This window comes from Doryrhamphus excisus, chromosome 20, assembly GCF_030265055.1.
Source record: "Doryrhamphus excisus isolate RoL2022-K1 chromosome 20, RoL_Dexc_1.0, whole genome shotgun sequence".
NCBI lineage: Eukaryota > Metazoa > Chordata > Actinopteri > Syngnathiformes > Syngnathidae > Doryrhamphus > Doryrhamphus excisus.
Window position 1 is genome coordinate 132,039 of NC_080485.1, and position 27,842 is coordinate 159,880.

General features: G+C 47.7%; 2 protein-coding genes across 5 annotated transcripts; both read right to left on the reverse strand.

Annotated features, from left to right (window-relative positions):
- Nucleotides 1-3,080: 3,080 nt before the first annotated feature.
- On the reverse strand, nucleotides 3,081-11,639 carry ptena (phosphatase and tensin homolog A). The gene is made up of 10 exons (XM_058058950.1): nucleotides 10,812-11,639; nucleotides 8,049-8,133; nucleotides 7,928-7,972; nucleotides 7,810-7,853; nucleotides 7,484-7,722; nucleotides 6,457-6,598; nucleotides 5,447-5,515; nucleotides 5,033-5,199; nucleotides 3,977-4,234; nucleotides 3,081-3,838 (listed from the first exon to the last, which is right to left on the reverse strand). The coding sequence occupies exons 1-10, from the start codon at nucleotides 10,888-10,890 to the stop codon at nucleotides 3,653-3,655; spliced, it is 1,314 nt and encodes a 437-aa protein (XP_057914933.1). The 5' UTR covers nucleotides 10,891-11,639; the 3' UTR covers nucleotides 3,081-3,652.
- Nucleotides 11,640-14,653: 3,014 nt separating this feature from the next.
- LOC131107912 (bifunctional 3'-phosphoadenosine 5'-phosphosulfate synthase 2-like) lies at nucleotides 14,654-26,311 on the reverse strand. Of its 4 annotated transcripts, XM_058058382.1 has the most exons (13): nucleotides 26,059-26,311; nucleotides 23,812-23,926; nucleotides 23,519-23,754; nucleotides 22,020-22,158; nucleotides 21,051-21,169; nucleotides 20,066-20,179; nucleotides 19,894-20,005; nucleotides 19,606-19,811; nucleotides 18,923-19,058; nucleotides 18,164-18,432; nucleotides 17,868-18,097; nucleotides 17,169-17,190; nucleotides 15,743-15,894 (listed from the first exon to the last, which is right to left on the reverse strand). In XM_058058382.1, exons 1-13 carry the CDS (start codon nucleotides 26,083-26,085, stop codon nucleotides 15,886-15,888), a joined length of 1,734 nt encoding a protein of 577 aa, XP_057914365.1. In that variant the 5' UTR covers nucleotides 26,086-26,311; the 3' UTR covers nucleotides 15,743-15,885. The 4 variants fall into 4 exon arrangements, 2 of the variants coding, with proteins under 2 accessions (XP_057914364.1, XP_057914365.1); XM_058058381.1 differs by lacking the exon at nucleotides 17,169-17,190 and having other exon boundaries at nucleotides 14,654-15,894; nucleotides 26,059-26,310; XR_009120359.1 differs by lacking the exon at nucleotides 17,169-17,190 and having other exon boundaries at nucleotides 15,746-15,894; nucleotides 18,164-18,412; nucleotides 26,059-26,310.
- Between the last annotated feature and the right edge of the window lie 1,531 nt (nucleotides 26,312-27,842).

Here is a 27,842-nt window from a genome sequence, read left to right on the forward strand (position 1 = left end):
AAACCCCAAAATAAAAAATTATAAAAATAAATAGAAATCATATATATGGAAACGTTTTTACACTTATCGTTTTTTAATTTGAATCTTTTAAGACCAAAACAGAAATAAATTCAAAGAATTATATATACATATATACAAGTCAAATAAATGCGTGGTATCTAATCATTTACTGCTTATGTAACCCAGATGGGTTGATAGCAAACTGCTAGCAGGACCCGAATCACTCCTTGCTGACTCCACTATTCATTTAAATCCCAAGGACTTCCCCAGAAGACCAACAATATCTCTCCAAGCTGGGGGCTTTTTACTGTGGGTTAACGCGCACGCGCACGCGCACACAAGGCTGCTGCGACACCTCTGGTGTCTCCGAGGAAGACACGAGTGGAAATCGGCAGGAAAAGAGAAAGGTTCCTCCCCTGCGAGCGAGTGCGATCGGGATCTGGAATCAGTCGAAGGAAGAAAAGGGAGAACGTCAGCCTTGAGGAGGAAACGTCTGCCTACAAATGGAGACGCGAGCATTCGTCACGCAGCCATAAAAGTCCACACCTCCTTCTTGTCTATCAAAGTCACGCGAGATTTAAAGCAGATGCGACGAGAGAGGAATGAAGCCGCTCGGTTGGGATTGAAATCATCCAGAGTCCACCGTAGAAGAAGGAGCACCGAGGGAGGTGCGGGAGGGAGCCCTCGGTCCGAATTCAGGGTCAGCCGGAAGAGGGAGGACCTTGTCCGCCTCGCTGTGACGTCATGCTCCCGGCTGCTCGCTCCGGCCTCTGGATGAGATCTCGTTTATGAGCGTCGTGGAAGCCCACCCCCCATGGCGCCCCCCCACAAAGACACAGCCGGCTGCTGCTCCATCTGACCTACTTCCTTTCTCCAGACCAGCCTAACGTTTGCATTCTGCCTCGTCACCGACAGATGGCCCAGGAGGAGATCTACCAGACGGAGGAGATCTTGCCAGGCAGAGGAGATCTACCAGGCAGAGGAGATCTACCAGGCAGAGGAGATCTACCAGGCAGAGGAGATCTTACCAGGCAGAGGAGATCTACCAGGCAGAGGAGATCTTACCAGACAGAGGAGATCTTGCCAGGCAGAGGAGATCTTGCCAGGCAGAGGAGATCTTGCCAGGCAGAGGAGATCTACCAGGAAGGCAGGATCCCAGCCCAGCCAACAACTGCTGCTGTTTGCTCCACAAAGTCAGCGATCAAAGATCCTCTACGTGACAGGATCAGCAGTCCAAGATTCTTCCTGATTATTTAGAAGGACGTCCTGCACATCAACTACTCAGGCGTGGTAGTACCTGTGGTAGTACCTGTGGTAGTACCTGTGGTAGTACCTGTGGTAGTACCTGTGGTAGTACCTGTGGTAGTACCTGTGGTAGTACCTGTGGTAGTACCTGTGGTAGTACCTGTGGTAGTACCTGTACTCGGCTGTTGCCAGGTTGCATCCATGATGGCAACCGATGGCCGTTATCTTTTTTATCCACACACACCACTTACTGCTTCTACTAACAATACTACGACTACTACTAGTACTGCTAGTACTGTGGTAGTGTTAGTATTGGTAGTAAGAACTAGCATGTTTTGTGAAGAGGAGAATGTCCAGGCTGCTAAGTCAAAGAGTTTGTTGGTAAAAGGGGGCCTTGGTGGTGTCCGGTGAGATTAGGAGCCACGTCCACGTAATCCCACCTCAATCCAGGCCAAATAAAAGCGCTCAGTCAGCATGTTGGAGATGAAGCCCCCCCCCCTCGGCAGGTGGGCTTTCCCTGCCAGGGATTATTTCCAGCGTCCGTCTGCTGGCTCAACTCCCCTTCTTTGAAAGATAGAAGCTGTAGTCTGTTGCAAGAATGAAATGTTATTGTGCATAAATGAAGTGGAGATGTGGATGTGTGGTAGGCTCCAGCACAGCCGCCACCCTGCCCAGGACGAGAGGAAATGATCATCATCATCTGGGGATCAGCGAGAATACAAAATCATTCTTCACGTGTTTTGCTTGGTTTTCTATTGGATGTCGAGTCCATCAAGGACGACACGTCTACGACACGTCTACGACACGTCTACGACACGTCTACGACACGTCTACGACACGTCTACGACACGTCTACGACACGTCTACGACACGTCTACGACACGTCTACGAGTGTTTGGTGGGGAATATTGGTGGAGGAGCGTGATGATTATTTGCTGTCTTTGCCATCCATGGGAAGGAGGTCCCTGTTCTACACCCCCCACCAGTCATGTCGCAGACGTCTCCTTTCATGTCTCCATGCAGCACATCAGGGTGGGTGGGGTGGGGGGGTACTATCATGAAAGATGCATATAGGTTATGATCAGGACACGGGGGGGTGGGGTGCTTTGGTCTGGGTCTTCTGCTGGCGACACAGACGCTAATCCTCTTACTCTCTCACTGGGGAGACGCAAAGTGGAGCGGGCTGGCCTCATCGTGCCCCCCCTGCACCCTCGGAGGATCCAAGCACTCATCTTATGTGGAAGAACGTCCTTGGCATGAATCCCAAGGTCAGACTGGAATGCTAACAAAGATTCACACCCACATGATCAAATAAACGCTAGCATGTGACACCATCATAGAGTGACCGCCATAGAGTGACCGCCATAGAGTGACCGCCATAGAGTGACCACCATAGAGTGACCGCCATAGAGTGACCATCATAGTGACCACCATAGAGTGACCATCATAGAGTGACCGTCATAGAGTGACCATCATAGTGACCGCCATAGAGTGACCGCCATAGAGTGACCACCATAGAGTGACCGCCATAGAGTGACCATCATAGTGACCACCATAGAGTGACCATCATAGAGTGACCGCCACAGAGTGAGCATCATAGAGTGAGCATCTCCTGGTGGTACTCTCCCCCCGCATTACTGTCCTTCTCCTGAAGGTCCTCGTCCTCATCCTGACATGTACATACGTAGGTAGGGCTTATGGTGATGCCAAGGTGTGTAAAGAAAGCGTGTGCTTCTACAGGTAATGATGATGTCATGTTATGTCATGGCGTGGCGTGGCGCCACATGACAGGCAGCACGTGCTGGCCAGATGAGGGTATAGCAGCAGCCCGAGCGTTTTGTGTATGATATTTTATTCTCTTAGGATAAAAAAGATGAACAATTACACGGGATGCCTTGTTCTGCATAATTTAAAGGTATACACAGTGGGAAGAGGAATGGCAATGCTTTGTAGACATCTTCACAACCCCCACCTCCCCCAATAAAACCCGGGCCTGCATGCAGTTTGCGCTGCAGAGGCCAAAAGTCATGTGACCAGCCTGCAAAGAGCACGAGAAGCATTCACAGTAAGGAGGATGAAGATAAAAGATGAGGATGAGGAGTGCAGCACTGGCCTTGCTTTCCACACGAGGAGCAGCGTCGTCCCAGCAGATCCTTCAAGTGTGATTGTGCTGCTCCTTCATTGTCTTTCTGGCGGAGAAGCACGTGTAGTGTACACACATCCAGCATATATATATATGTACATATACACACCACACATACGCCACCTTTCCTGGACGGCCCTGCCAACAAACATGGCCTCTGACGCCGTGGGGGGGGGGGGGGGGGGGGGGCGGGACAAGCTTTCTATTCAAGTTTTCTCCTCTCCTGGTCCATCACTCCTGCGGCCTTGGTTGGGCGTGCAGAGGTCACACCTTGGTGATCTGCGTGTGCTGCTCTTCATCGAAAGGTTCGTTCTCCGGATCAGAGTCAGTGGTGTCAGAGTATCGATAATGGTCCGGCTCGTTGTCGCTAACGTCCGGCGTGACCGATGTGGACGTGCTGGCCTCGGAGTTGGAAGGCTCCTCCACCGTTTTGGTGAAATACAACTTCACCTGGGAGTGACATTTGAAAATAAAGGTCAGGTGCTGCGCCACACGCGTGTCACACGCGTGTCACACGCGTCCCACACGCGTCCCACACGCGTCCCACACGCGTCCCACACGCGTCCCACACGCCACACATGTCGTTACCTTGAAGTTGGGCGAGAAGTAGCGGTTAGCTTTGTCCTTGTTGGCCTTGTCCAGGTCGTTTTTAGTCAGCGTCAGGATGAGGAAGTCCCTGTCGCCCTCCCTGCACTCGGCACTCGGCGGCTGGCACTGGCCCCCGCCGACCCCCGCCTGCTGCTGCTGGCTCTCCACGTTGTTCACGGCACCGTTCTCCAGCTTCTCCGGGTTCTCCTCCGGCCCGGGGATGAAGAAGGTGTTGACCCAGAAATGAAACATTTTGTCCTGGGGAGAAGAAGAGTCAGGCAATCATTGGGTCAACAACAGGTCCCATCTTCTTTAAAGTAGTCAGGGTGCAGCTGGATACATCTATGGCCGCCATCACCTGGCCAGCAGGAGGACAAGAAGAGGCTGGGCTGGACGGCTTCCATATTAGCCCTGTGATTGGCTGGTGGCTAAATCACCTTCCATTCTGGTGGGTCTGACAGCCCACGTAGAGATTTACTCCAGTACGGCACGAGTGCCGCTGGTGCAGGGGGAGCCGTGGTTCATGGAAGGGAAAGACTTTCCCAAGTCAAACAAGCCAAACACGCAGTGCCTTGGTGAGGACGACATTGCTGAAGAACGTACGGCTATGCTAACTATTCACAATGTCTGATTGCAGCCCCGTCTTCTTTCCACACCTCCATCACCTCCATCACCTCCATCACCTCCATCACCTCCATCATCTCCACCACCTCCATCATCTCCACCACCTCCACCACCTCCATGTGCTACCAGCCCGCCAGGGTATGGGCCACCCATCCTGCAGGGATGAGTGTTGCATGTGGGATTTGGTGTTGAGTGATTGACGTGTAGCGTCTGTGCCAGTGACTCCCTGATGGGCTTCCTCGCCCCAACATCTCACAACATCTCTGCTATGACTTTGGGGAGGATGAAGTCCATCCATGCATTCTTAAAGAGGTGGAACGTGCACGGACGGATGAGAGGAATGAAGGAGCGCTTGGTGGAGTATTAGCATGATTGCTGGGAGCAGCCCCACTTCTAACGTACGTCCATCTCTAGTCAGGTGAGCCTACTGACCTTCTTCATCATCTTGTTCTGCTTATGGAAGAACTCCACCTTGATGTCGCCGCAGACAGGCAGCGGCTGCGGGAACTCGAAGAACATGTGCTTGTCCTCACGCCGAGTGTGGGTGGGGTTGGACGTGTGGATCTTCACTTTGAGTTGGTACACCACAAACTGGGGATCTGGCAGAAGATAAGCAAAAGTGAAGCGGACGGAGATCTCACCGTTACTGCATGGAGGGAAAGCATGCAATCAGAGACCCAAAACCAGAGATGCAGGACCCTATTCTGATAGACTTTAGCTTTTGGGTCTGGTTTGGTCCTGCGGGTAGAGCGGGTCTACCATGTGCTAGCTACAGATCGGTCCTGCCTGCGGGTGCTGGATCTCTGGGGCTTTGCACAAGAGGACAATGAAAAGGAGATGATTTACCCCAATGCCAATTCCCTTTCCTGAAGCCCTGGGGGGTCGGCTCGCTCCTGTTCTTAACGGTACTGTCCCCTTAGAAAGAGAGAAGGGAAGATGGTCACAACACGCCTGGGGGGGGCGGGGGGGGGGGGCGTAGGATGCACACTAGGATGTTTGCTGGCACAGGCAGACATTGGCACCGACTGGGATTCCACTTCCAACCCAGATACCACGTCTGACTCCTGGGCCTTTCTTCAGGACAGGGAGGAGGAAGGAGGAAGGAGGGAGGAGGAAGGAGGAAGGAGGAAGGAGGAAGGAGAAGCCATACCAACAAGGCCCGTATGAGGTTCTCATACCAGACATGTACAAGGTACATGCAGTATTTCTGGATGTATGCATACGTTTGTGGGTATGTTCCAGTGCAGTCTTCAAAAGAGGCTTATATGTTAATATATATTAAATATATTATTTGTACAAGTACAGTGGAATCCCTCATATTTACCAACTATGAACTCTTTTAGTTTTTAAAGTAGAACTGTGTTTTGTGTCATTCGGTTCTTGCCAACGCTCCAACAAAAACCTAAATGGACTCAAGGTGGGGCATAAGTAACGCTGTCAATCAAATGAATCCATTTCCTCCAGGATAGTATTTTCATGCAGAAGACATATGATTCCATTTCCTTTATGAATGCATTGCCTGAATGAAGATGAAGCATCCATGCAACATCTCGCATCATCTTCCAGCCAGATGATGCCTGCTCAGTAGAAAATGTAGCCACTTCTACCCATCATCTCACAGCTACACTTCCAGGTCAAGTTGACCTTGAGGAGCACCAACAAGTGGAGACGCTCATGAAGAAGTGAGGTGGCCAATCTCTTGAAGAAGAAGCTCTAAAGTGGACCATGTGATGTCCCACTGTGCTGAAATGCAAGCGTGGGTGCAGGACTCTCGTTCCTTGCGTGTGCGTGTGCGCGTGCGCGTGCGACTACGACCTAGGTTGCCATGGCAAACGTTGAGCAGGAGCGTGACTCACTGCAGGTGCCCCCACTGAACATGGGGAGCGTCTCAAACACCATCTTGTGGAAGAGCAGCGCCACGGGCTTGTACTCCAGCTGGTTCTTCAGTAGGTAGCTGTAGTAGTAGACGTAGCGGCGCTGGCTCGGGATGGTCACGCCCTGCAACAACAAGCAGTGAGCTGAAGGAGGAGAAAGGTCAAGTTCGCCTAATGAGCTGAAAGAGTCCAGTTTTTGGAGATGGAATGTTTGATGGTTTGGAGGACATTTGCATATTTAGAGCACTGACAACATACAGAGAACATACTGCAAAGTCAACATGGAAGGAAGACCTGGGGAGGGAACGCGGGTCTTCTGGGTGCTACAGTGGGGGGGGTCTGTGGCCACAGCGTGTGGTGTTACGATGCAGAGCCACAGAGGTCTGCCTTTTTGGTTTGGGATGCGAGTGTACGAGTCTTTGGAAGGAATATTGATTTGGGAAGCCAAACTCTTGGGTACACCAAGTAATCCCAGCAACCAGGCTGAAATCCAACCTGACCTGGGACCTGGGCTGACGGGGACCATGAGGGGCTAAGCGAGTGTTGATGCACTCCACTGCTGATGGGAGCCCTTCACTTCCAAATTAACAGGACTTATTTCAACAGCGGGTATTTTAAAGGTGTGTCAGCTTTTATTTTGCATCAGTCCCATGCAGGAGGAACCCTGACGTCTTGAAGGCTTTATTGTTCCTTCCTTGCATGCGTGATATGCATGCCCATGCGTTGTCTGCATGTAAAGCTACAGTTGGAAAAGCAGGGAAACCTGTTTTGTGTAATCATTTCTGGCTTTCTGGGAAGGATAATTGGCTTGACGTGATTGTTTATTCATGGGGCAAACGGATGCAGCCAGCGTGTGTTTGGGTTCGAGTCCGGCCTTCTGGAATGAGTGAGTGATGCTTAGCGAGCTTCCACTGCATTGTCTTGCACTTCTCTCACAAAGCGGGGTTTCATATTTGGGGCAGTGCAGCATTCCAGACAAATGTGACAAGATGCGTTGTGGACCTCTCACCTTCTTGTCTCTTGTCCTGACTTCTCCATAAAAGTCCAGCGCTTCTTGGGCCTCCAGGAACTTGCCGCGGTGCAGGAGATAGGCGCAGATCATAACTCCGGTGCGGCCCTTTCCGGCCTTACAGTGGATGGCTGCCACGTGATTGTCGTCCTCACTGAGCCACTGGTCCAGGTCTTCACAAAAGGGCTTGATGAGCTCCAGCTGAGGGGGGTTGTGGTCTTCGAAGGGGTACTGTGCAACTAACGGTGCAGAGAGACGCCATGGGATTGAACGTGAAAGTGCTTGGAGCTAGCTAGGAAAAGTAGAGGAGGAATGAGGAGGCGTACCTCTGCAGTTAAATTTGGCAGCGTCGTAGTGTCTTTCTGCGCAGCTGGAAGGTCAACAACATCCAGTCAGAAAGCACACATGGAAAACCAGGCAGTGCAAAGAATGGCAAACACTTACAGGTTGTAGATTTTGTAATGGTTTTTATGCTTGGAGTCCAAGAACCTGTTGAAAAGGAGAGAGGAAGTGAAGAGCAAATAGTAGCGTATCTAGCAGGCGTGGCGTGCATGCAGCCACTCACCGTACTACGTCATCTATATTGTTTCTGTACACGCCTTCAAGTCGCTCGGCAGGAAAGCCCATGGCGATGATGTTTGGGTAGATGTCTGCTCAGCCAAGGGTCAAGGAGCTGAACAGTATGCATGTCGCTTACACAGGTGAGGCGGCTCACTGATTGCTGGGGATGCAATGAATGACTTGTTTCACTATTGAAAGAGACCACACCGCCCCCCAGCATGGTGGTGCACCAGCGCAGGCGTGGCCGCGACACCCCGACTTCGTTTCAAGCCAACGTCAATACCGTGGTGTCATTGGAGCTGCAGCTCGACGCCAGCGCGGGAGGGACACTTGTGTGTGTGTTGCCTGGGTGACAGATGGCCTTGACGCTGAGGAGAAAGGACACCAGGATCTGCGCTCCTGCCAGAGCCTGAGCAGGCCCACGTGGACGCACAACAGCAGAGTCTCTGCTCCCTGACCCGTGTGTTCATGGAGTTGGACTGGACCAGCAGGAGGACTGCAATGCTTCAGTATAGACTTGACTGGACTCACACACTGATTGTTCCATACTGAATGGAAATGACACTTAGCTGCATCTGAAGCATGAAAGCACACGGTGAAGGTCAAAGTTCACAGTTAGCTTTCTATGGTACCAATCCCTTTGTAAAAGTGCTCAGTGCTTTTCTGTGCATCACAACGTGAGAAAACCAGTTAATATGAGCTAGCTCACAATGGACGTGATGGGAAATACTTACAGTATTTTTGATGCTAACGGCCTCACAAAAAAATGTACCTTAACATACTATTTCAAGATATTTTTTTGAGATCTATCACAATACGATATAAAATTATACAAATGCTACAAACCTTGAGCCATATCATGAAATACACGTGTCAAATTGTAAAACACGTGTTTATTGGTAAGAAAGGTATTGGTATTGGGGCAAACAGCGCTCTTATTTTGAAGGACGTTCACCAAAGTGTGTTCCGTGTGTGGAGAATGTCTATTTACAGGTAAGATGAGCTACGTTAAAAAATAAACGTGCTCCTCTTATTAACCTAAACTACGACAGAAATGTTTTGCATGGTTGAATATTTATTCCTTTTAAAGTTGATAACGCCCATTAAATGTGTGTTTAAGAAAGCTGAATCCCACTGTGTTCAGTGTTTACATTTCAATAAATATTTCTTTAAAACTTGACACCTGTAATGTTTGCTATTGTCATTGTTTCATATAACATCATAACCCCTACATCAGTGTAAGAATACAGTACATAACTGTATTTGTCTGCATCAATGAAGGGATTGGCACGCTACAGATGTTGGAGTCCCTCAGGGATCAATTCTTGGGCCCATGCTATTTGCTCTCTCCCTGGTCTCACTTAGCACACCACTCAAAAAGCATGGCATCTATCATTTGTATGCAGACGACTGCCAGCTGTATTTGCCACGCTCTTAAAATGACCATGCCCCCCTGACAGCCCTTCTGGAGCGCTAAAGCCATGTGATGTCTGGTTGGCCCAGAATTCCTTAAGGCTCAATGAGGACACGACTGAAGCTATCCTCCTCAATTGCAACGGCCCCCCCACGGACATCAGCCCCCTCAAAAACGTTTGTCCCACAGCCAGTGACTTTAAAGTTTTACAATAAATCCTGTTATCTGTGGCTTTTATCAAAAATTAAATCATTTGTATCCTCGTAACACTTCGAACAAGTCCTGCACGCTTTTATTTCATCACTTCTTGACTACTTTGTTACTAAAGTAGTATTACTATCTTCACTTCTTTATTCTGGAATTAGCCAGAAATGACTCTCCTGCTTACAGTTAGTCCAGAACTGTGCAGCACAGCATTTAAAAAGGAAGCAAAAGGAGGGATCATATCACCCAATTCTCATAAATAAGGTCTGGGTCTAAGTTCTCTGAGGACAGGACACACTTCTCACTGGCACACTGGAACTTCTCCATGAATTCATGACACTTCAATAACAACAGAATGGACAGAAATAACACTCCTAGACACACCAGTGCAGGCTACTGGTGGTGGTGGTGGCAGTAGGGTGACATGAGTCCAGGCTACTGGTGGCGGTGGTAGTATGGTGGCATGAGTGCAGGCTACTGGTGGCTGTGGTGGTAGGGTGACATGAGTGCAGGCTGCTGGTGGTGGTGGTAGTAGGGTGACATGAGTGCAGGCTGCTGGTGGTGGTGGTAGTAGGGTGACATGAGTGCAGGCTACTAGTAGCCGTATGGTGACATGAGTGCAGGCTATTGGTGGTGGTGGTATGGTGACATGAGTGCAGGCTACTAGTAGCCGTATGGTGACATGAGTGCAGGCTACTAGTAGCCGTATGGTGACATGAGTGCAGGCTACTAGTAGCCGTATGGTGACATGAGTGCAGGCTATTGGTGGCGGTGGTAGTAGGGTGACATGAGTGCAGGCTATTGGTGGTGGTAGTAGGGTGACATGAGTGCAGGCTACTAGTAGCCGTATGGTGACATGAGTGCAGGCTATTGGTGGTGGTAGTAGGGTGACATGAGTGCAGGCTATTGGTGGTGGTAGTAGGGTGACATGAGTGCAAGCTACTAGTAGCCGTATGGTGACATGAGTGCAGGCTACTTTTGACAGATCCACACCGTTCTAACACACTTGACGATAGCTAAGTGTAGCTAGCTCACTAGCAGCTAGCAGTGGGCGCACTTACCGACAATTCAGATGACTGCCCAGCACGCACACATCAATGCAAGGGTATTGACCAACATGCTGCAAAGAAAGAAGTGATGGAAGGATACATGTTAAGTCCAGGTCGAAGCCGTCCTCCTGGTATCTCCTTTTGTTCCGGCTGACAATTTCCTTAATAATGGCAGTCATTGCAGCGGCCGACAGGAGTCTATAGCAAGTCAATGATGAAAGCAGCTTTTGTTTTGTGCGGGTTTTAAAGGTAGTCTGCTCGGCGGCTCTGGGCGAGCTAACAGTGGCTGTGGCTCGGATTAGACAGGGTTCCTCCGGAGCATAAAGACGGGCCTTCGCTATGCTTCTCCTCGGTGCAGGGCCCACTTTCCCCGATCCCGATCTTGCCAATATTTCCCGGTCAAACACATGCAGCCGTCCACAAAAACACGCCTCGAAAATGTCAAGTTCGGTCCAAAGATGAGGCTGAATGACGGCGCGAGAACCCCCCCACCCCCCAAATAAAACCACTGGGACTGGTGGGCTCGCTTGCTAGCTCGGTAGCTAGCTAGCTAGCTGTCTAGCTAGTTACAACAGCTAGCTTCCTTTCTTTCGATCCAGAAAAGGCTCCTAACGATTCAACATTGTCTCGGATCGCCGGCAGAGAACATTGCTGGAGGAGAAAAGTGACAGGCTCCACCGTAGATGTGTACAGACTATACAAAAATCAGCAAAATGCACAGATTGCTTTGACAGCTCCGTCCCGGGGAATCATCTTTCTTTTTGTCGCTCCAGCTGAGCTCAGGCTCCCATCATGGCCTCCGCCGAGGAAAAAAGAAGCTAGAGCAGGCAGGCCTTTTACTTCTCATACCCCTCCGCCTCCTCAATGTAGTCCCACGCTTCTATCACAGTTTGCCTCGGTGGCATCAGTCAATCGCTTCTACGCGTTTGCAATAACACATCGACACTAATTAACGCATGGGATTAAAATAAAAGCGTTAAAAGTGAAACAACCAGTCTAAATGTATGAAGGCAGCGGAAGGATACGAGCACATCACGGCCCCTTTCTGTCAAAGTGATCATGTGTGACTATAATTAGGGAGGTTTCTCGCATAATGTCACTTTTCCAAGCTTACTACTTCACAAACAAAATCCTTCTATCATCCTGACAATTACATTCAAAAATATATTATTTTTAAAACCCAAAACGTCTTCTTCAAGAAAGCCAATCAAATTTCTCACAGTGGGAAATAGAAGCCAACCGAGCCGAACCGAGCCGAGCCGAACCGAGCCAAGCCGAACCGAGCCGAACCAAGCTAAACCAAGATACCCAATAAACATAGGCTGTCTGAATCCCGGGTCTGCATCCTAAAAGTGCGCATTTGTAGGCTCCATGACGTCATCGTGCTGCGCGGAGGCCCCTCCAAATGTGCCCCCCCCCTCCTCCTCCTCCTCCTCCTCCTCCATTGGGAAGAAGCCTGCATTCCCACCAACCTTCGTGGCCCATCATATCCCAACATTCTTTGCGCGCTTCCGTCCAGCCCTTCAAAAAGTCAACTTTATCAATCCTAAGTAATGATTCATTCGTAAGTATCCGTTTGTTAGTAAATGCAAAGTATTGATTTATTTGGCGTGAGTAGAGTTTGAAGTGTGAATGTAAAGTCATACATTGTCCATCACCTCCATGTTTGATTGGCCAATCGTGTGGCACCTTTTATGACGGTACTCGTGATCACGTGACCTTGTGCTTCCGTTTCTCCTGCTGTTGTCTTCAGAGCGGCCATGGAGGAAATACATGAGCCCAGTAAAGCAACTATAAACAATACGGACCAGTAAAGAATGGCCATGATGACATATTGGGCCCAAATGACTGCTCTTCCTCATCTTCTGTATTCATTGCAAAGATTGAGGAATAGGAAGATATTCCGCCTTCCAAATGATTACCGTATTGGAGTACAGTCAACCATTAGTAAGGCAGAATGACATTTGAAGTATAAGTACAGTGTAAGGTACAATTACATCTAACGGGCTTAGCAAAGGGCTACATCATAGCCTGAATATGAAAGATGTATTTCCATACATTGTACCAGTACGAGTGCATGGTGCTGCTGTACGTGTTGCATCGACACATGCTGGGCCATCCTGTGGACTGGTGCATGTCTCCACCGTCATCATCGTCCATCCAGTGGGTGCGCTGGACGATCTCCACCGGCGTGTCATGAACCCTTTTCAAAGAAAATACGCTTTCTCCACCATAAACTTTGTAAAAAACACAAATGTACTCGTTTTAAACTAGTAAAGGTAATCAGGATGGAGCCATGGTTTGGTATGTGGTACCACCATGGAACATCACTGGTAGTACTACAGTTGAATAAAGCAGCTATGGTAGTACTACAGTTGAATAAAGCAGCTATGGTAGTACTACAGTTGAATAAAGCAGCTATGGTAGTACTACAGTTGAATAAAGCAGCTATGGTAGTACTACAGTTGAATAAAGCAGCTATGGTATGTCCCGCCATGAGGCAGCTGGATCCAGAAACCAGACCCACCTGAACACATGTGCACGCCTGCTGTACATGTACAACATCCCGAAGTAGCGAGACTGTAGATATTTACTATGTATACATCTCTCTACTTCTAGTAGATATCTAGTAGATATTTACTATGTATACGTCTCTCTACTTCTAGTAGATATCTAGTAGATATTTACTATGTATACATCTCTCTACTTCTAGTAGATATCTAGTAGATATTTACTATGTATACATCTCTCTACTTCTAGTAGATATCTAGTAGATATTTACTATGTATACATCTCTCTACTTCTAGTAGATATCTAGTAGATATTTACTATGTATACATCTCTCTACTTCTAGTAGATATCTAGTAGATATTTACTATGTATACGTCTCTCTACTTCTAGTAGATATCTAGTAGATATTTACTATGTATACATCTCTCTACTTCTAGTAGATATCTAGTAGATATTTGCTATGTATACATCTCTCTGCTTCTAGTAGATATCTAGTAGATATCTAGTAGATATCTAGTAGATATGTAGTAGATATCTAGTAGATATTTGCTACGTATACGTCTCTCTGCTTGTCTTAGGAGGGAGCAGGTCAGAAGGTGGCCATTGTCAAGGTGAGCAGGCTTTCTGTACGTCAAGTCAGGCCAAAGCGATGGCGGGTTTCGCTGCACCGGTCCTGTCCAGCAGAGGGCGCCGTTGTGCTTTAGATGGCGGCCACACAGCTCGACCTATGACCTGCAGTTGCTGGTTCCAGCATGGACCTTGCCCTGAAGCCAAACATTATATTGTATTTCTATATTAGCTCAGTAGTTTGTACTGATATATTTCTATATTGATGAGGTATAGGTTAGTAGTTTGTACTGATATATTTCTATATTGACGAGGTATAGGTTAGTAGTTTGTACTGATATATTTCTATATTGATGAGGTATAGGTTAGTAGTTTGTACTGATATATTTCTATATTGACGAGGTATAGGTTAGTAGTTTGTACTGATATATTTCTATATTGTATTTCTATATTGATGAGGTATAGGTTAGTAGTTTGTACTGATATATTTCTATATTGTATTTCTATATTGACGAGGTATAGGTTAGTAGTTTGTACTGATATATTTCTATGTTGTATTTCTATATTGACGAGGTATAGGTTAGTAGTTTGTACTGATATATTTCTATATTGTATTTCTATATTGACGAGGTATAGGTTAGTAGTTTGTACTGATATATTTCTATGTTGTATTTCTATATTGACGAGGTATAGGTTAGTAGTTTGTACTGATATATTTCTATATTGTATTTCTATATTGACGAGGTATAGGTTAGTAGTTTGTACTGATATATTTCTATATTGTATTTCTATATTGACGAGGTATAGGTTAGTAGTTTGTTAGTAGCCAGCTGGGATAGGCTCCAGCACCACCAGGAGAGTAAAGGATGGATAGATGTTTATTTGTCAAAGTATTTGTGTAATTGACAGTACAGATCCTTACAGTGTGTACAAATATGTCTTGGTAAAATATTTGGTGTAAAATCTTGCTGTTTGATTGTAATCATAATGGATAAATCATCTTAATAATAAATGATCAGTCAATGATCTTCAGCAATGAGCATGAGCATCGGCCATTCTGGACCTAAATGGATAGACTGGCTATGGGATCAACAGCTGGGTGGGGGCGTTTACAGTCTTGGTTCTTCACGTTGTTCTTCATATCAAGGCCTGCTCCAGCTTCCATGATGTTTGTTTGGACAAAGAGAAGAAAGAGGAGACAAATCCAAGCGTTTCCCTTGATAGCAGGCAGGATACCAAGATGGTATCTTGGGACCTTCTTCAGAAGAACCAAAAAGACTTCATGTCTGGGAGGCTCCACGTGATGACATGATGGCACTCAAGTCTTAGGAAGAACGAAGGCTGCTCCGATCATCTCCTCCATCGGTGAACTTCAACAAATGTGTGGAATTCATCAATCCGGCTTCTCACACATGCGCTCCACACAGATGATGTCCTGGAGGTGTGCTGCCTTCAAGTGCCCCAGATAATCAATGGCATGCTGCCTTCAAGTACCTGAGCTACTTGATGATGTACAGTATGCGTGTGTCTGTTCATAGGTGTGCTGTTATGAAGGTATACATGTAGGAACGTATGAATATTCATCCGTTCCTACGTGAGCTTTATGAAGGTATACATGTATAAATGTATGAATATTCATCCATTCATAGGTGTGCTGTATGAATATTCATCCGTTCCTACGTGAGCTTTATGAAGGTATAAATGTATAAATGTATGAATATTCATCCATTCCTAGGTGAGCTTTATGAATGTATAAATGTATGAATATTCATCCATTCATAGGTGTGCTGTATGAATGTATAAATGTAGGAATATTCATCCGTTCTTAGGTGTGCTGTATGAATGGTGTAAGGAGATGTAAGGAGGTGTAAGGAGGTGTAAGGAGGTGAGGTGGATGACTGTAGAGAGGAACACAGAGGAAGTACTTCCATTTGGCAAAGATGGCATGGCGGCAGTGTATTCTTTACTGGTCCTTTTGCAGGGAGGTGTAGTACTCCACCAGCACCTTCCAGGCCTTGGGGGCCATGAAGCCATCGGGCGGGTTCTCTCCGCTGCGAGCCAGCTTCCTCATCTTGGTTCCGGAGATGAACTCAAAGTCAGCAGGACTGAAGAGGAAGGCAAAGACGCAAGGGAAGTTACAGTCTTTCTACACGATGATGACAGGATGACTGGAGATACTGCATGCACCACCCACCCCGCACACCAACTACACACACTACACCGCAGTATACACGCTACACATACACTATGCAGTACCTGGTGTACAAGGCTCAATCCATGCTGATAGACATGACAAAGGATACACGTGGTTGCATGGTATCAGCCTACTGGATGGGTATGGTACACATGCATCACATAGAGTACTGGATGGGTATGGTACACATGCATCACATAGAGTACTGGATGGGTATGGTACACATGCATCACATAGAGTACTGGATGGGTATGGTACACATGCATCACATAGAGTACTGGATGGGTATGGTACACATGCATCACATAGAGTACTGGATGGGTATGGTACACATGCATCACATAGAGTACTGGATGGGTATGGTACACATGCATCACATAGAGTACTGGATGGGTATGGTACACATGCATCACATAGAGTACTGGATGGGTATGGTACACATGCATCACATAGAGTACTGGACGGGTATGGTACACATGCATCACATAGAGTACTGGATGTGTATGGTACACATGCATCACATAGAGTACTGGATGTGTATGGTACACATGCATCACATAGAGTACTGGATGTGTATGGTACACATGCATCACATAGAGTACTGGATGTGTATGGTACACATGCATCACATGTCACAAGACTAGTACAGACATCACATCCATCTAATACACGCAGTAGCTTCCTATCCTTGGTACATACCATCTAATACACGCAGTAGCTTCCTATCCTTGGTACATACCATCTAATACACGCAGTAGCTTCCTATCCTTGGTACATACCATCTAATACACGCAGTAGCTTCCTATCCTTGGTACATACCATCTAATACATGCAGTAGCTTCCTATCCTTGGTACATACCATCTAATACACGCAGTAGCTTCCTATCCTTGGTACATACCATCTAATACACGCAGTAGCTTCCTATCCTTGGTACATACCATCTAATACACGCAGTAGCTTCCTATCCTTGGTACATACCATCTAATACACGCAGTAGCTTCCTATCCTTGGTACATACCATCCAATCCTTGTTTTTCCAAAATCAAATATACTTTTTCAATGTTACCTTAACCCGTGTATACATACACGTGTAGGGAAAGGTGCATACATCTACTATGTACATGGTATACATACATGCCATGCAAAGGTGTACTACATGTGTATATAGAGGAGAGTATACGTACATGCCAAGTGTGTAGTGGCAGGCTAAGAGAAAGATAAAGGATAGGATAAAGGATAAGGATAGGATTAAAGGATAAAGATGAAGTATGTTTCCACAAGTCAAAGAAAAAGCACAACACACATCTAGTGGCCGAATTATTACTTCACTCATTACATCCATCCATCATCCATCCTCCTCCAGTCCATCCATCCCACCCACTTGATTTATAGAGCACCATTAGACACACGCAAGGTTTCATCCACAAACCCACCCATCCATCCACACAAGCCCCCCACCCACCCATACATCCACACAAGCCCCCCACCCACCCATCCATCCACACAAGCCCCCCACCCACCCATCCATCCACACAACCCCCACACCAACCCATACATCCACCCACCCTACCATCCATCCATCCACACCCCCCCACCAACCCACCCATCCACCAACCCACACATCCACCCACCCATCCATCCATCCATCCATCCATCCACCCACACCCCCCCACCCATCCATCCACCCACCCACCCATCCATCCATGGATGCTAATGCTAATATGCTAAATGCTAATATTGTTCATCTGGAAAGAGTTTTACGTCTTTAAGTCCGTCTCATGAAAAGTGTGAAGTGTTTTCCTGAGTACACATACTGTATTTATCCAAGTATATCGCAGGGTACTGTGATACCAAGTAAATGTCGTGTACATGTCAGTGCTCACCACTCGGGCTGGTAAAAGTCCATGGCCTTCTTGGACTTGTTATAGGCGGCCACCCTGAAGGGGATGATCTCCACGGAGGTGAGGCCCGGCGCCATGGTGAGGACCTTGCCCCCGTGCGTGGGTTCATAAAGGTCCTTCTTGGTCTGCGGATGCGGCATGCCCGCCGGGTCCCGGCCCACGATGTAGAAGTTGGCTCCGGCGATCATTCGGGCCCTGCAGTGCCACTGCACCTGAGGGGCATCGCCGGGACCGTCGGTCACGTGGAAAGCTGACACCCTCGGCGGCTGTTAGCTTACCTCTGTGGGTCCGGCGTACATCATCGGCGAGGGGAAGATGGCGACAACCGTGCTGGCCGGGTCCAGGACGCCCTCGTCCAGCACGGCCGCATGCTGCTTCATGCGCCAGTCCAGAGGTACGTCGTCGTCCTTGGTCCAGCCCCCCAGCGGGTGCAGCAGGAGCACGGGGTTCTTGTAGCCTCGCTCCAGCAGACGGCGCTTGGTGTCCTGCATCAGCAGGGCGTGGCCGTTGTGGACCGGGTTGCGCAGCTGAAAGGCAAATACTGCATCTAAAAGGTAGACACCGCATTACCTTGACTGGACGTGCAGTACACAGTATCTTCTCGTCATGCCTTGCAAATACGTCCGCAGTATTAAGTACTGCATCTAAAGAGGCAGACGGAAAGCTAGAGTACATTCATTCATAGTATTTTAAACCTGCTGCCATTTTGCCTTTGCTGGCAGATGCAAATAGTATGTATAGTATACGTAGTATATATGTATATATATAGTATGCATGTATAGTACACACACACACATTCCTACATGAATACATGGAGGTCTTAGTGACATGTGATGTGATGTGAGTGACATCACATCCCCTCTGCCAGCCAACAGCTATTTAGCTTGTTAGCTTCCTGGCTAGCGAGTGAAGGGTGGTAGTTAAAGAGAGAAATGGGAGGCTGATGCCAAGACGGGCAAACAGGAAGTCATGTTCTGCAAACCCGCCAATCATGGCCGCAGCAAACGTGACAAGCAGATGGAACTTGCATTTCTCACCCGCTTTCATGTCTTTGAACTTCTGCTTGAGCTCCCGCGGGGTAAGGCGGTACTGGTCCAGTCCGTCGTTCCATCGGATGGGCTCCAGGACCTCCAGGTCCCCGCCCACCAGCCAGTCCCCGCCCTCCATCACCATCTGCGTGAGGTCACAGGTCACTTGGATTTGCGGTCACACATCATCTACGCGTCAAGGAACTCGTCCATCATCTCAACCCTCACGTGGAGCTAGCTAGCAAACCCAGACCGCTTGACAGGTGGGTCTCGACCTGCTTGCAAGTGAACTCTGGTGCGCTTCGGCTTACTTGAGCTACAGTGTGAACGCGACAGGAAGCAACGACACGAAAACATGACAAATATGGAAAATATGGAATATGCGGTCATCTGCCCCAGCTTGTGTCATGTGGCCAACCTGTGGTGGGATCTACGCTGGTGGAGATACGGGACACAAAGGTGGCATTTGGCTTTGGAATATCGGCCAAGCGTCATGGAAAACATCACATTAGCTGTCCTTACTTTATCGCCACCCCGCCTTCATTCCTGTGGAAAAAATACCAGCGTGTGATCGACCCTGACCCTGACCTTGACCCTGACCCTGACCCTGACCTTGACCCTGACCCGAATCCTAAAGGCAGCCTTTCTCCTCTGCTTGCATTTGATTGACAGGTGAGGAGGGGAGGGCCCACCTTGATGTACGGGTGCTGTGGGCAGGTGGTTCCCCACTGCCTGGCACAGCGTTCCTCCTTGCGGTGCTCAAAGAACTCAGGGTTCCGCAGGATTGCCACACGGGCGCCGTGGTACTCCAGAGCTAGCGCCGCACAGCCGTCCAGTTCTTTCTTGGTCTCCACGCCGACGGGCAGGACGATGGGAACGGACATGTTGATGGCGCCGCCTGAGGTGGACGCAGCGGTCAGTGGACACGACTTCCAGGCAAACATGACCAGAGGCGTCAGGAGCGTGGGGGCCGATCTTACCGTCCAAGAGGTTGCCAAAGTGCAAGACCTGGAGGAACTCTCGCTCTCTCATGAAGCCCTTCAGAGGACTCGCCCAGCCCTCGGCCAAAACCTGCACCCACTGCAAGTCCACCTGGCAAAGGAGAGAAGCTTCTCAGCCTGCGTCCCTCCGCTAACGGAGGCTGGAGCTCACCTTGGTGATGCTGATGGTGGGCAGTGTGCTGGCATCCGCCACAGCCAGGTTCAACCTGTTCTCCAGAACAAAGAGTTCATTCACCTCCTCCATGATCTCAGCGGGAACAATGTTCTGCACGCATGGACGAGAAGGTAAGATCTTAACTGGCATCATGGGTTCATCTCTACGCTTCATAACAGAACAAATGCAAAAGCAGACTTTGTCGTTTCCCAGGCTGCCTCTTCTCTAAGATGGAAACCTCCAAGACTCCTCCTGTCCTAATGTCCTAGTGTCCTAATGTCCTAATGTCCTAGTGTCCTAATGTCCTAGTGTCCTAATGCTGGAAGAACATGAGGAACTTTGCCATTCAAGTGGCTTTTCCACAAGTCAAAAGCTAGTTCCACACACGACCAGTAGGTGACCAGTAGGTGACCAGTAGGTGACCAGTAGGTGACCAGCAGGTGACCAGTAGGTGACCAGTAGGTGACCAGCAGGTGACCAGTAGGTGACCAGTAGGTGACCAGTAGGTGACCAGTAGGTGACCAGCAGGTGCAATGCCTGACCAATACCTGACCATGCATCATTAAAGTTTGACATTTGTATCTTTAAATATGTTTATGTATGATTTCCTCCCTGACTATATGTGATATTTGTGTATATATTGTGGTATTTGTGTATATATTGTGGTATTTGTGTATATATTGTGATATTTGTGTATATATTGTGATATTTGTGTATATATTGTGATATTTGTGTATATATTGTGGTATTTGTGTATATATTGTGATATTTGTGTATATATTGTGATATTTGTGTATATATTGTGATATTTGTGTATATATTGTGGTATTTGTGTATATATTGTGATATACACCAACACACAGCAGGGCATCATGGCCGCATATTTGCACGCCGTGTTTGTCATCTTACTGCTTCAGGTCTTTTAGCAAGGCACGTATGCTAGAATAGACCCATCACCATGCTGGTCACACACACGCCTCACCTGCTCACGCAGCATCTCCAGCACTTGTTGGACGCACTCGTTCACCGACAGCATCCCCGTCTTCAGGACCAACTCTGGTTCCTCAGGGCGCTCGTAGTCCGAGTCGATCCCCGTGAAGCCTACCAAGCACATGGTTGGCCCCCAATGAGCGTTGCATGACAAACATAAGCATGGTTGGCCCCCAATGAGCGTTGCATGACAAACATAAGCATGGTTGGCCCCCAATGAGCGTTGCATGACAAACATAAGCATGGTTGGCCCCCAATGAGCGTTGCATGACAAACATAAGCATGGTTGGCCCCCAATGAGCGTTGCATGACAAACATAAGCATGGTTGGCCCCCAATGAGCGTTGCATGACAAACATAAGCATGGTTGGCCCCCAATGAGCGTTGCATGACAAACATAAGCATGGTTGGCCCCCAATGAGCGTTGCATGACAAACATAAGCATGGTTGGCCCCCAATGAGCGTTGCATGACAAACATAAGCATGGTTGGCCCCCAATGAGCGTTGCATGACCAACATAAGCATGGTTGGCCCCCAATGAGCGTTGCATGACCAACATAAGCATGGTTGGCCCCCAATGAGCGTTGCATGACAAACATAAGCATGGTTGGCCCCCAATGAGCGTTGCATGACAAACATAAGCATGGTTGGCCCCCAATGAGCGTTGCATGACAAACACAAGCATGGTTGGCCCCCAATGAGCGTTGCATGACAAACATAAGCATGGTTGGCCCCCAATGAGCGTTGCATGACAAACATAAGCATGGTTGGCCCCCAATGAGCGTTGCATGACAAACATAAGCATGGTTGGCCCCCAATGAGCGTTGCATGACAAACATAAGCATGGTTGGCCCCCAATGAGCGTTGCATGACAAACATAAGCATGGTTGGCCCCCAATGAGCGTTGCATGACAAACACAAGCATGGTTGGCCCCCAATGAGCGTTGCATGACCACAGCCACCTTTAATCTCGCCAGCACGAGCCTTCTTGTAGAGTCCTTTGACGTCCCTGCTCTCACACACCTCCAGGGGGGCGTGGATGAAGATCTCGAAAAAGGGGAGTCCAGCACTTGCGTGTATTTTCCTGGCCTCGTTACGATCCTGCCCAACAAACGATGATGCAAACATCCACAGAAGAAGGTGTTGACATGTTGGACATGTGCATTCCTAATGAATGGAATGTTTATACAGTAGTACATGGTCATACAGTAGTACATGGTTATACAGTAGTACATGGTCATACAGTAGTACATGGTCATACAGTACATCATCTATGTGGACTAGGTCTAGTCTCTAGTAGTATGTATATATACTGTATGAATAAATCATATGGTGTAGGGTCCGGCCATGTCACTCATTCCGTACCAAAGACGTGTTCGTACGCTTTAGGAAGCCAAAACCTGCTCGGAGCTCAGCATGGATGTTTTTGGAACAGGAAGCTGGACGGCGGAAAGGAAGGGAGCAAGGAGGAGTGTAGCGTGCATAAGCCTACGCATTTTAGGTCACAATGACTAAACTAAATTGTAAACATTTTAGTTGTACTTATTTTGAAGTTTCATTATTATTATTATATGATTATACTATACGTATATACGTGATTATTATTATATGATTATAGGCCACTGTTATTATCATATGATTATATTATAATATACATGATATCATATGATTAAATACATTATTATTATATGATTATTTGTTATCATTACAGACTTATTATTCTTATTATTATGATTATAGATTATTTGTTATGATTGTAGACTTCATTCATAGGGCCGCGGGGGTGCTGGAGCCTATCCCAGGGAATGGATGGATGGATGATTAAGGTGTGTTTGCTGCGGGGGTTGCACATGAAGATGATGTGGAGGACCTTCAGATACCAGGATGGATATTTCAAACGAAGATGAAGTGTAGGACCTTCAGATACCAGGATGGATATTTCAAACGAAGATGAAGTGTAGGACCTTCAGATACCATGATGGATATTTCAAACGAAGATGAAGTGTAGGACCTTCAGATACCATGATGGATATTTCAAACGAAGATGAAGTGTAGGACCTTCAGATACCAGGATGGATATTTCAAACGAAGATGAAGTGTAGGACCTTCAGATACCAGGATGGATATTTCAAACGAAGATGAAGTGTAGGACCTTCAGATACCAGGATGGATATTTCAAACGAAGATGAAGTGTAGGACCTTCAGATACCATGATGGATATTTCAAACGAATATGAAGTGTAGGACCTTCAGATACCAGGATGGATATTTCAAACGAAGATGACAATATAAATGTATTTTCCCATCATTTAGCATTTGATTATTTTGATATGAAAATGGAAATATTTGGGTGTAGAAATGCTGCCCAGCTTTACAGATGCCACGTCTGCTGTGAAGGTAGAGATGGAAGAGAGGTGTGGTACTGATGGGCGTCTATTGGGGGGGGGGGGGGGTGTTCTGACCTTGGCAAAGGGAGAGATGAAACTGGTGATGCAGACGAGCCCGGCGTCTGCAAATAGCCGGGCCACCTCAGCAATGCGCCGGATGTTCTCCTCACGGTCTTCGGCGGAAAAGCCCAAATTCTTGTTCAGGCCGTGACGAATGTTGTCCCCGTCCAGGGAGTAGCATGGGATGGCATGTGACACCAGGAACTCTTCCAGGGCAAAGCTGATGGTGGTTTTTCCCGCCCCAGATAAACCTTGGAGGAGGAAGAAGCTCTTGAAGGAGAACAGGAATCATTTCCTGCGTGTGGTACCTGTCAGCCAGATGGTGCACCCTCTGAATCCCCCCCGGGTGCCCACAACCTGCCCTCGCTTGCTCCGACTGACGTGGTGGGCCTGGTAGACCACATTGGTAGCCCTGTTCAGGTCCTGCCACGGAAGAAGGGACAAACACGCCTATGATTACTCTGCAAACCATCACATCCTGCTCCACCTTCTTAGCACACTCACACACACACACTCACACACACACACACACACACACTCACACTCACACACACACACACACACTCACACACACTCACACACACACACACACACACACGTGTGTTTCCAGGACATGTGTCCGTGCGTTGATGGACAGGACAATGCTTTTCCAAAATACACACTCAGCTCTCTGACACAGGCCAAGCATTCCGGTACCAACATTGGCCACGTGTACATGGACACAAATATTCTTACTCAATACTTACTTAATACTTACTCAATACTTACTCAATACTTACTCAATACTTACTCAAAGCAAACAATTCAACCTTTGTATCCATATAGAACTATATCATACAGCCATATAGAACTATATCATACAGCCATATAGAACTATATCATACAGCCATATAGAACTATATCATACAGCCATATAGAACTATATCATCCAGCCATATAGAACTATATCATACAGCCATATAGAACTATATCATACAGCCATATAGAACTAGATCATACAGCCATATAGAACTAGATCATACAGCCATATAGAACTAGATCATACAGCCATATAGAGGTATATCATACAGCCATATAGAACTATATCATCCAGCCATATAGAGGTATATCATCCAGCCATATGGAGGTATATTATTCTATTGGTTAAGGTTAGGCAAGTTGGGTCCTACGGTCATTTTGTGTACATGAATGTAAAGTGAACGGTGCGTCTTCAAAAGAACAATCCTGGTAGGCGGGGCCATCCTTGTGACTCAGCATACCTTCCATGTGACATGTCATCTTAGTCAAATACATCCTTGGATGGGACCACGTTGCAAGGTCGCATTGCTCATGCATAATATTGCTAAATATTTGCTTTGATGAAAAGCATCACACTCGTCCCACCAACGTGCCAGGCCTGGCGGGACACCACTGATGCTGGCAGGGATCACATGACGGCTGAAAAGGGGAGTGGCTGCTCCACATGTACAGTCGTGCCTGTATGGAGCAGGGTGCTTCATGAAAGGGGCTCCTTTGACTTGCGGGATGGAGGGATGGAGGGATGGAGGGAAGGAGGGAAGGAGGGAAGGAGGGAAGGAGGGATGGGGGTGGAAGGAATGGCGGTGCAGAGTGACTGTACAATGTACCCAGTGTGCTGTAGCCACCCTCTTGTACACCCTCTTGTACACCCCCCTTCCCCAGCATCTCCACAGCCTTTCTGCATGCTGGAAATGTCCGCTACTGTCCTAAGGCCTGGGTCGCTGGAACCCTCGTACGTGGACTGTACGTACGTGGCGCCCTAAAATACTCCTACGTGCTCCCAAGAGTCTCAACAGCTAGTTAGCATCATTTCCGGGGGGGGGGGGGGGGGGGTCACATTGACAGTGGTTTCTTTCTCCTGATCCCACCTTATGAATAGGACATATAGCTTGGAGGACCCTACCCTACCTGTAGCCATCTTCATCATAGCTTGGAGGACCCTACCCTACCTGTAGCCATCTTCATCATAGCTTGGAGGACCCTACCCTACCTGTAGCCATCTTCATCATAGCTTGGAGGACCCTACCCTACCTGTAGCCATCTTCATCATAGCTTGGAGGACCCTACCCTACCTGTAGCCATCTTCATTATAGCTTGGAGGACCCTACCCTACCTGTAGCCATCTAATCAAATATATCAAAATATCAAATCTATCCACAATGAAGAACAGGCATAGTCATCATGAACACACATACTGGATTGAATGTACTTAATGTATCTTTTTATATCAGACTTTTTGTCTGTGCAATATAAGTTGCTGGATGTTATGTATCTATCTAGAATTGTATCATTATAAAAATATAGCCAGAAATATAACAGTATGGGAATCCAAATCAAATACTACCAGGCTATCAGTCGGCCAAACGAGTGTGTGTTTATGGGATATAATACGCAATACAGTACATAATACCCAGTTATGTCGTGCAGGTGTATCTAACAAAGTGACGCCTCGGTTGCTTTTGGACAAAGTTAATATCGTGTAGTTGGGCTTTCTTTCCGGGCTAGGAAGTAGATGCCAACTCTGCCGAGTCTCTCACCGTACGAGGCTTCTTCACTCCGGACATTCTGACGAAGGCGACGCCGCCGATGGGCTGCACAACACGGGGCCGGCTCCGCTTTGCTCCCGGGGACTCGGATGGTGGTGCCGGGCTCGGTCGTCGTGTTGTCAGGCGACCAAATGTTTGGCTTCGGTCACCGACAACGAAGAAGGCGGCTTTAAATGGACTTTCGAGACACGTAGCATTCCGCTGGCTGGCCCGGCCTCCTCCGCCTCCTCTTCCTCTTCCTCCTCCTCCTCCTCCTCCGCCTGCTCCTCCGGCATCCAACGTCAACATAACATAACTTAGCCCCGTGCTGGAGCCTCAAAGCCCGGCTGCACCCCAGCCCAGCCGGCCCGTGTCCCCCAAGTGGCCGCACTCCACATATTTACTCCTCACATAAGCTTGTAGTCTTGCAGGAAGTCGTAGGTTTGCTTGAATGACAAATTGTAGAAGAAAGCATTTCTCACGTCGCCGCCCCAGGATATAACAAGTTGCATGTTAGCTTGTTTGGCTTGAACATTAGCACGCATGATTGTCAATCCTTAACGCCCTGTTGTTAACATTCCTAAGTCATTGAGGCCACACCTCTGCTTCAAGTTAGACAGGCACGCCCATAAAGACGCTTGGTCATATCACACCGCTGGAAGGGGCGGATCGATACACATGTTGCTATTATCGATAACAGCCAATATCGGTATCCGATCATGACGGTGTGATGATATTGTTCAGGGTTTATTCCCAACATTTGTGCTTCTGTTGTGTCGCTCAAATGTATTATGTATTGTTGACCATGTCAGGGAATAAGAAGCCGACCAGGAATGTTTCCGTGTGGCTTCCTTACTTTCCTTAGACTAGACTGGAGGATCCTGGGAGCGGGGCGTCGCAGTAGAAAGAGCCGTCACAGGACGGCCAATGATTTTGGAGCAAACTCTTGTGATGCTGAATAAGCGTGTCCGTTCCTGAAGATGCGTGAATAAAACCATGTCATGAATCAAAAGGTCAATATGTTCTCCTAAAAGCGTGGTAGAAGGTCAGCAAGGAACTCAGCTTCTTCAACAGCGACTGGCTCTGGTGGTCCTCTTTGAGGATCTCCCGTTTTGGAGGAAAACCTCAGGTCTACTCGTATAATGTTGCGTATGTCCATTACTACAATGTAGCGTATGTCCATTCATACAATGTAGCGTATGTCCATTCACACAATGTAGCGTATGTCCATTCGCACAATGTAGCGTATGTCCATTCGCACAATGTAGCGTATGTCCATTCGCACAATGTAGCGTATGTCCATTCGCACAATGTAGCGTATGTCCATTCATACAATGTAGCGTATGCCCATTCGCACAATGTAGCGTATGTCCATTCGCACAATGTAGCGTATGCCCATTCGCACAATGTAGCGTATGCCCATTCGCACAATGTAGCGTATGCCCATTCGCACAATGTAGCGTATGTCCATTCACAAAATGTAGCGTATGTCCATTCGCACAATGTAGTGTATGTCCATTCGCACAATGTAGCGTATGTCCATTCGCACAATGTAGCGTATGTCCATTCGCACAATGTAGCGTATGTCCATTCGCACAATGTAGCGTATGTCCATTCATACAAGGTAGCGTATGTCCATTCATACAATGTAGCGTATGTCCATTCATACAATGTAGCGTATGTCCATTCATACAATGTAGCGTATGTCCATTCATACAAGGTAGCGTATGTCCATTCATACAATGTAGCGTATGTCCATTCATACAATGTAGCGTATGTCCATTCATACAATGTAG

Excerpts from the sequence above, each read along its gene's own strand:
- ptena (XM_058058950.1), bottom strand. The coding sequence starts at position 10,890 with ATGACTGCCATTATTAAGGAAATTGTCAGCCGGAACAAAAGGAGATAC. Across the intron at positions 7,723-7,809 it reads TGCCAAATTTAACTGCAGAG|TTGCACAGTACCCCTTCGAA; the intron begins GTACGCCTCCTC and ends CTGCACCGTTAG. Across the intron at positions 4,235-5,032 it reads AGAACAAGATGATGAAGAAG|GACAAAATGTTTCATTTCTG; the intron begins GTCAGTAGGCTC and ends TCTTCTCCCCAG.
- LOC131107912 (XM_058058381.1), bottom strand. The coding sequence starts at position 26,085 with ATGTCCGGAGTGAAGAAGCCTCGTACG. Across the intron at positions 19,812-19,893 it reads CTTTGGCAACCTCTTGGACG|GCGGCGCCATCAACATGTCC; the intron begins GTAAGATCGGCC and ends CGTCCACCTCAG. Across the intron at positions 18,098-18,163 it reads TGTACGCCGGACCCACAGAG|GTGCAGTGGCACTGCAGGGC; the intron begins GTAAGCTAACAG and ends GATGCCCCTCAG.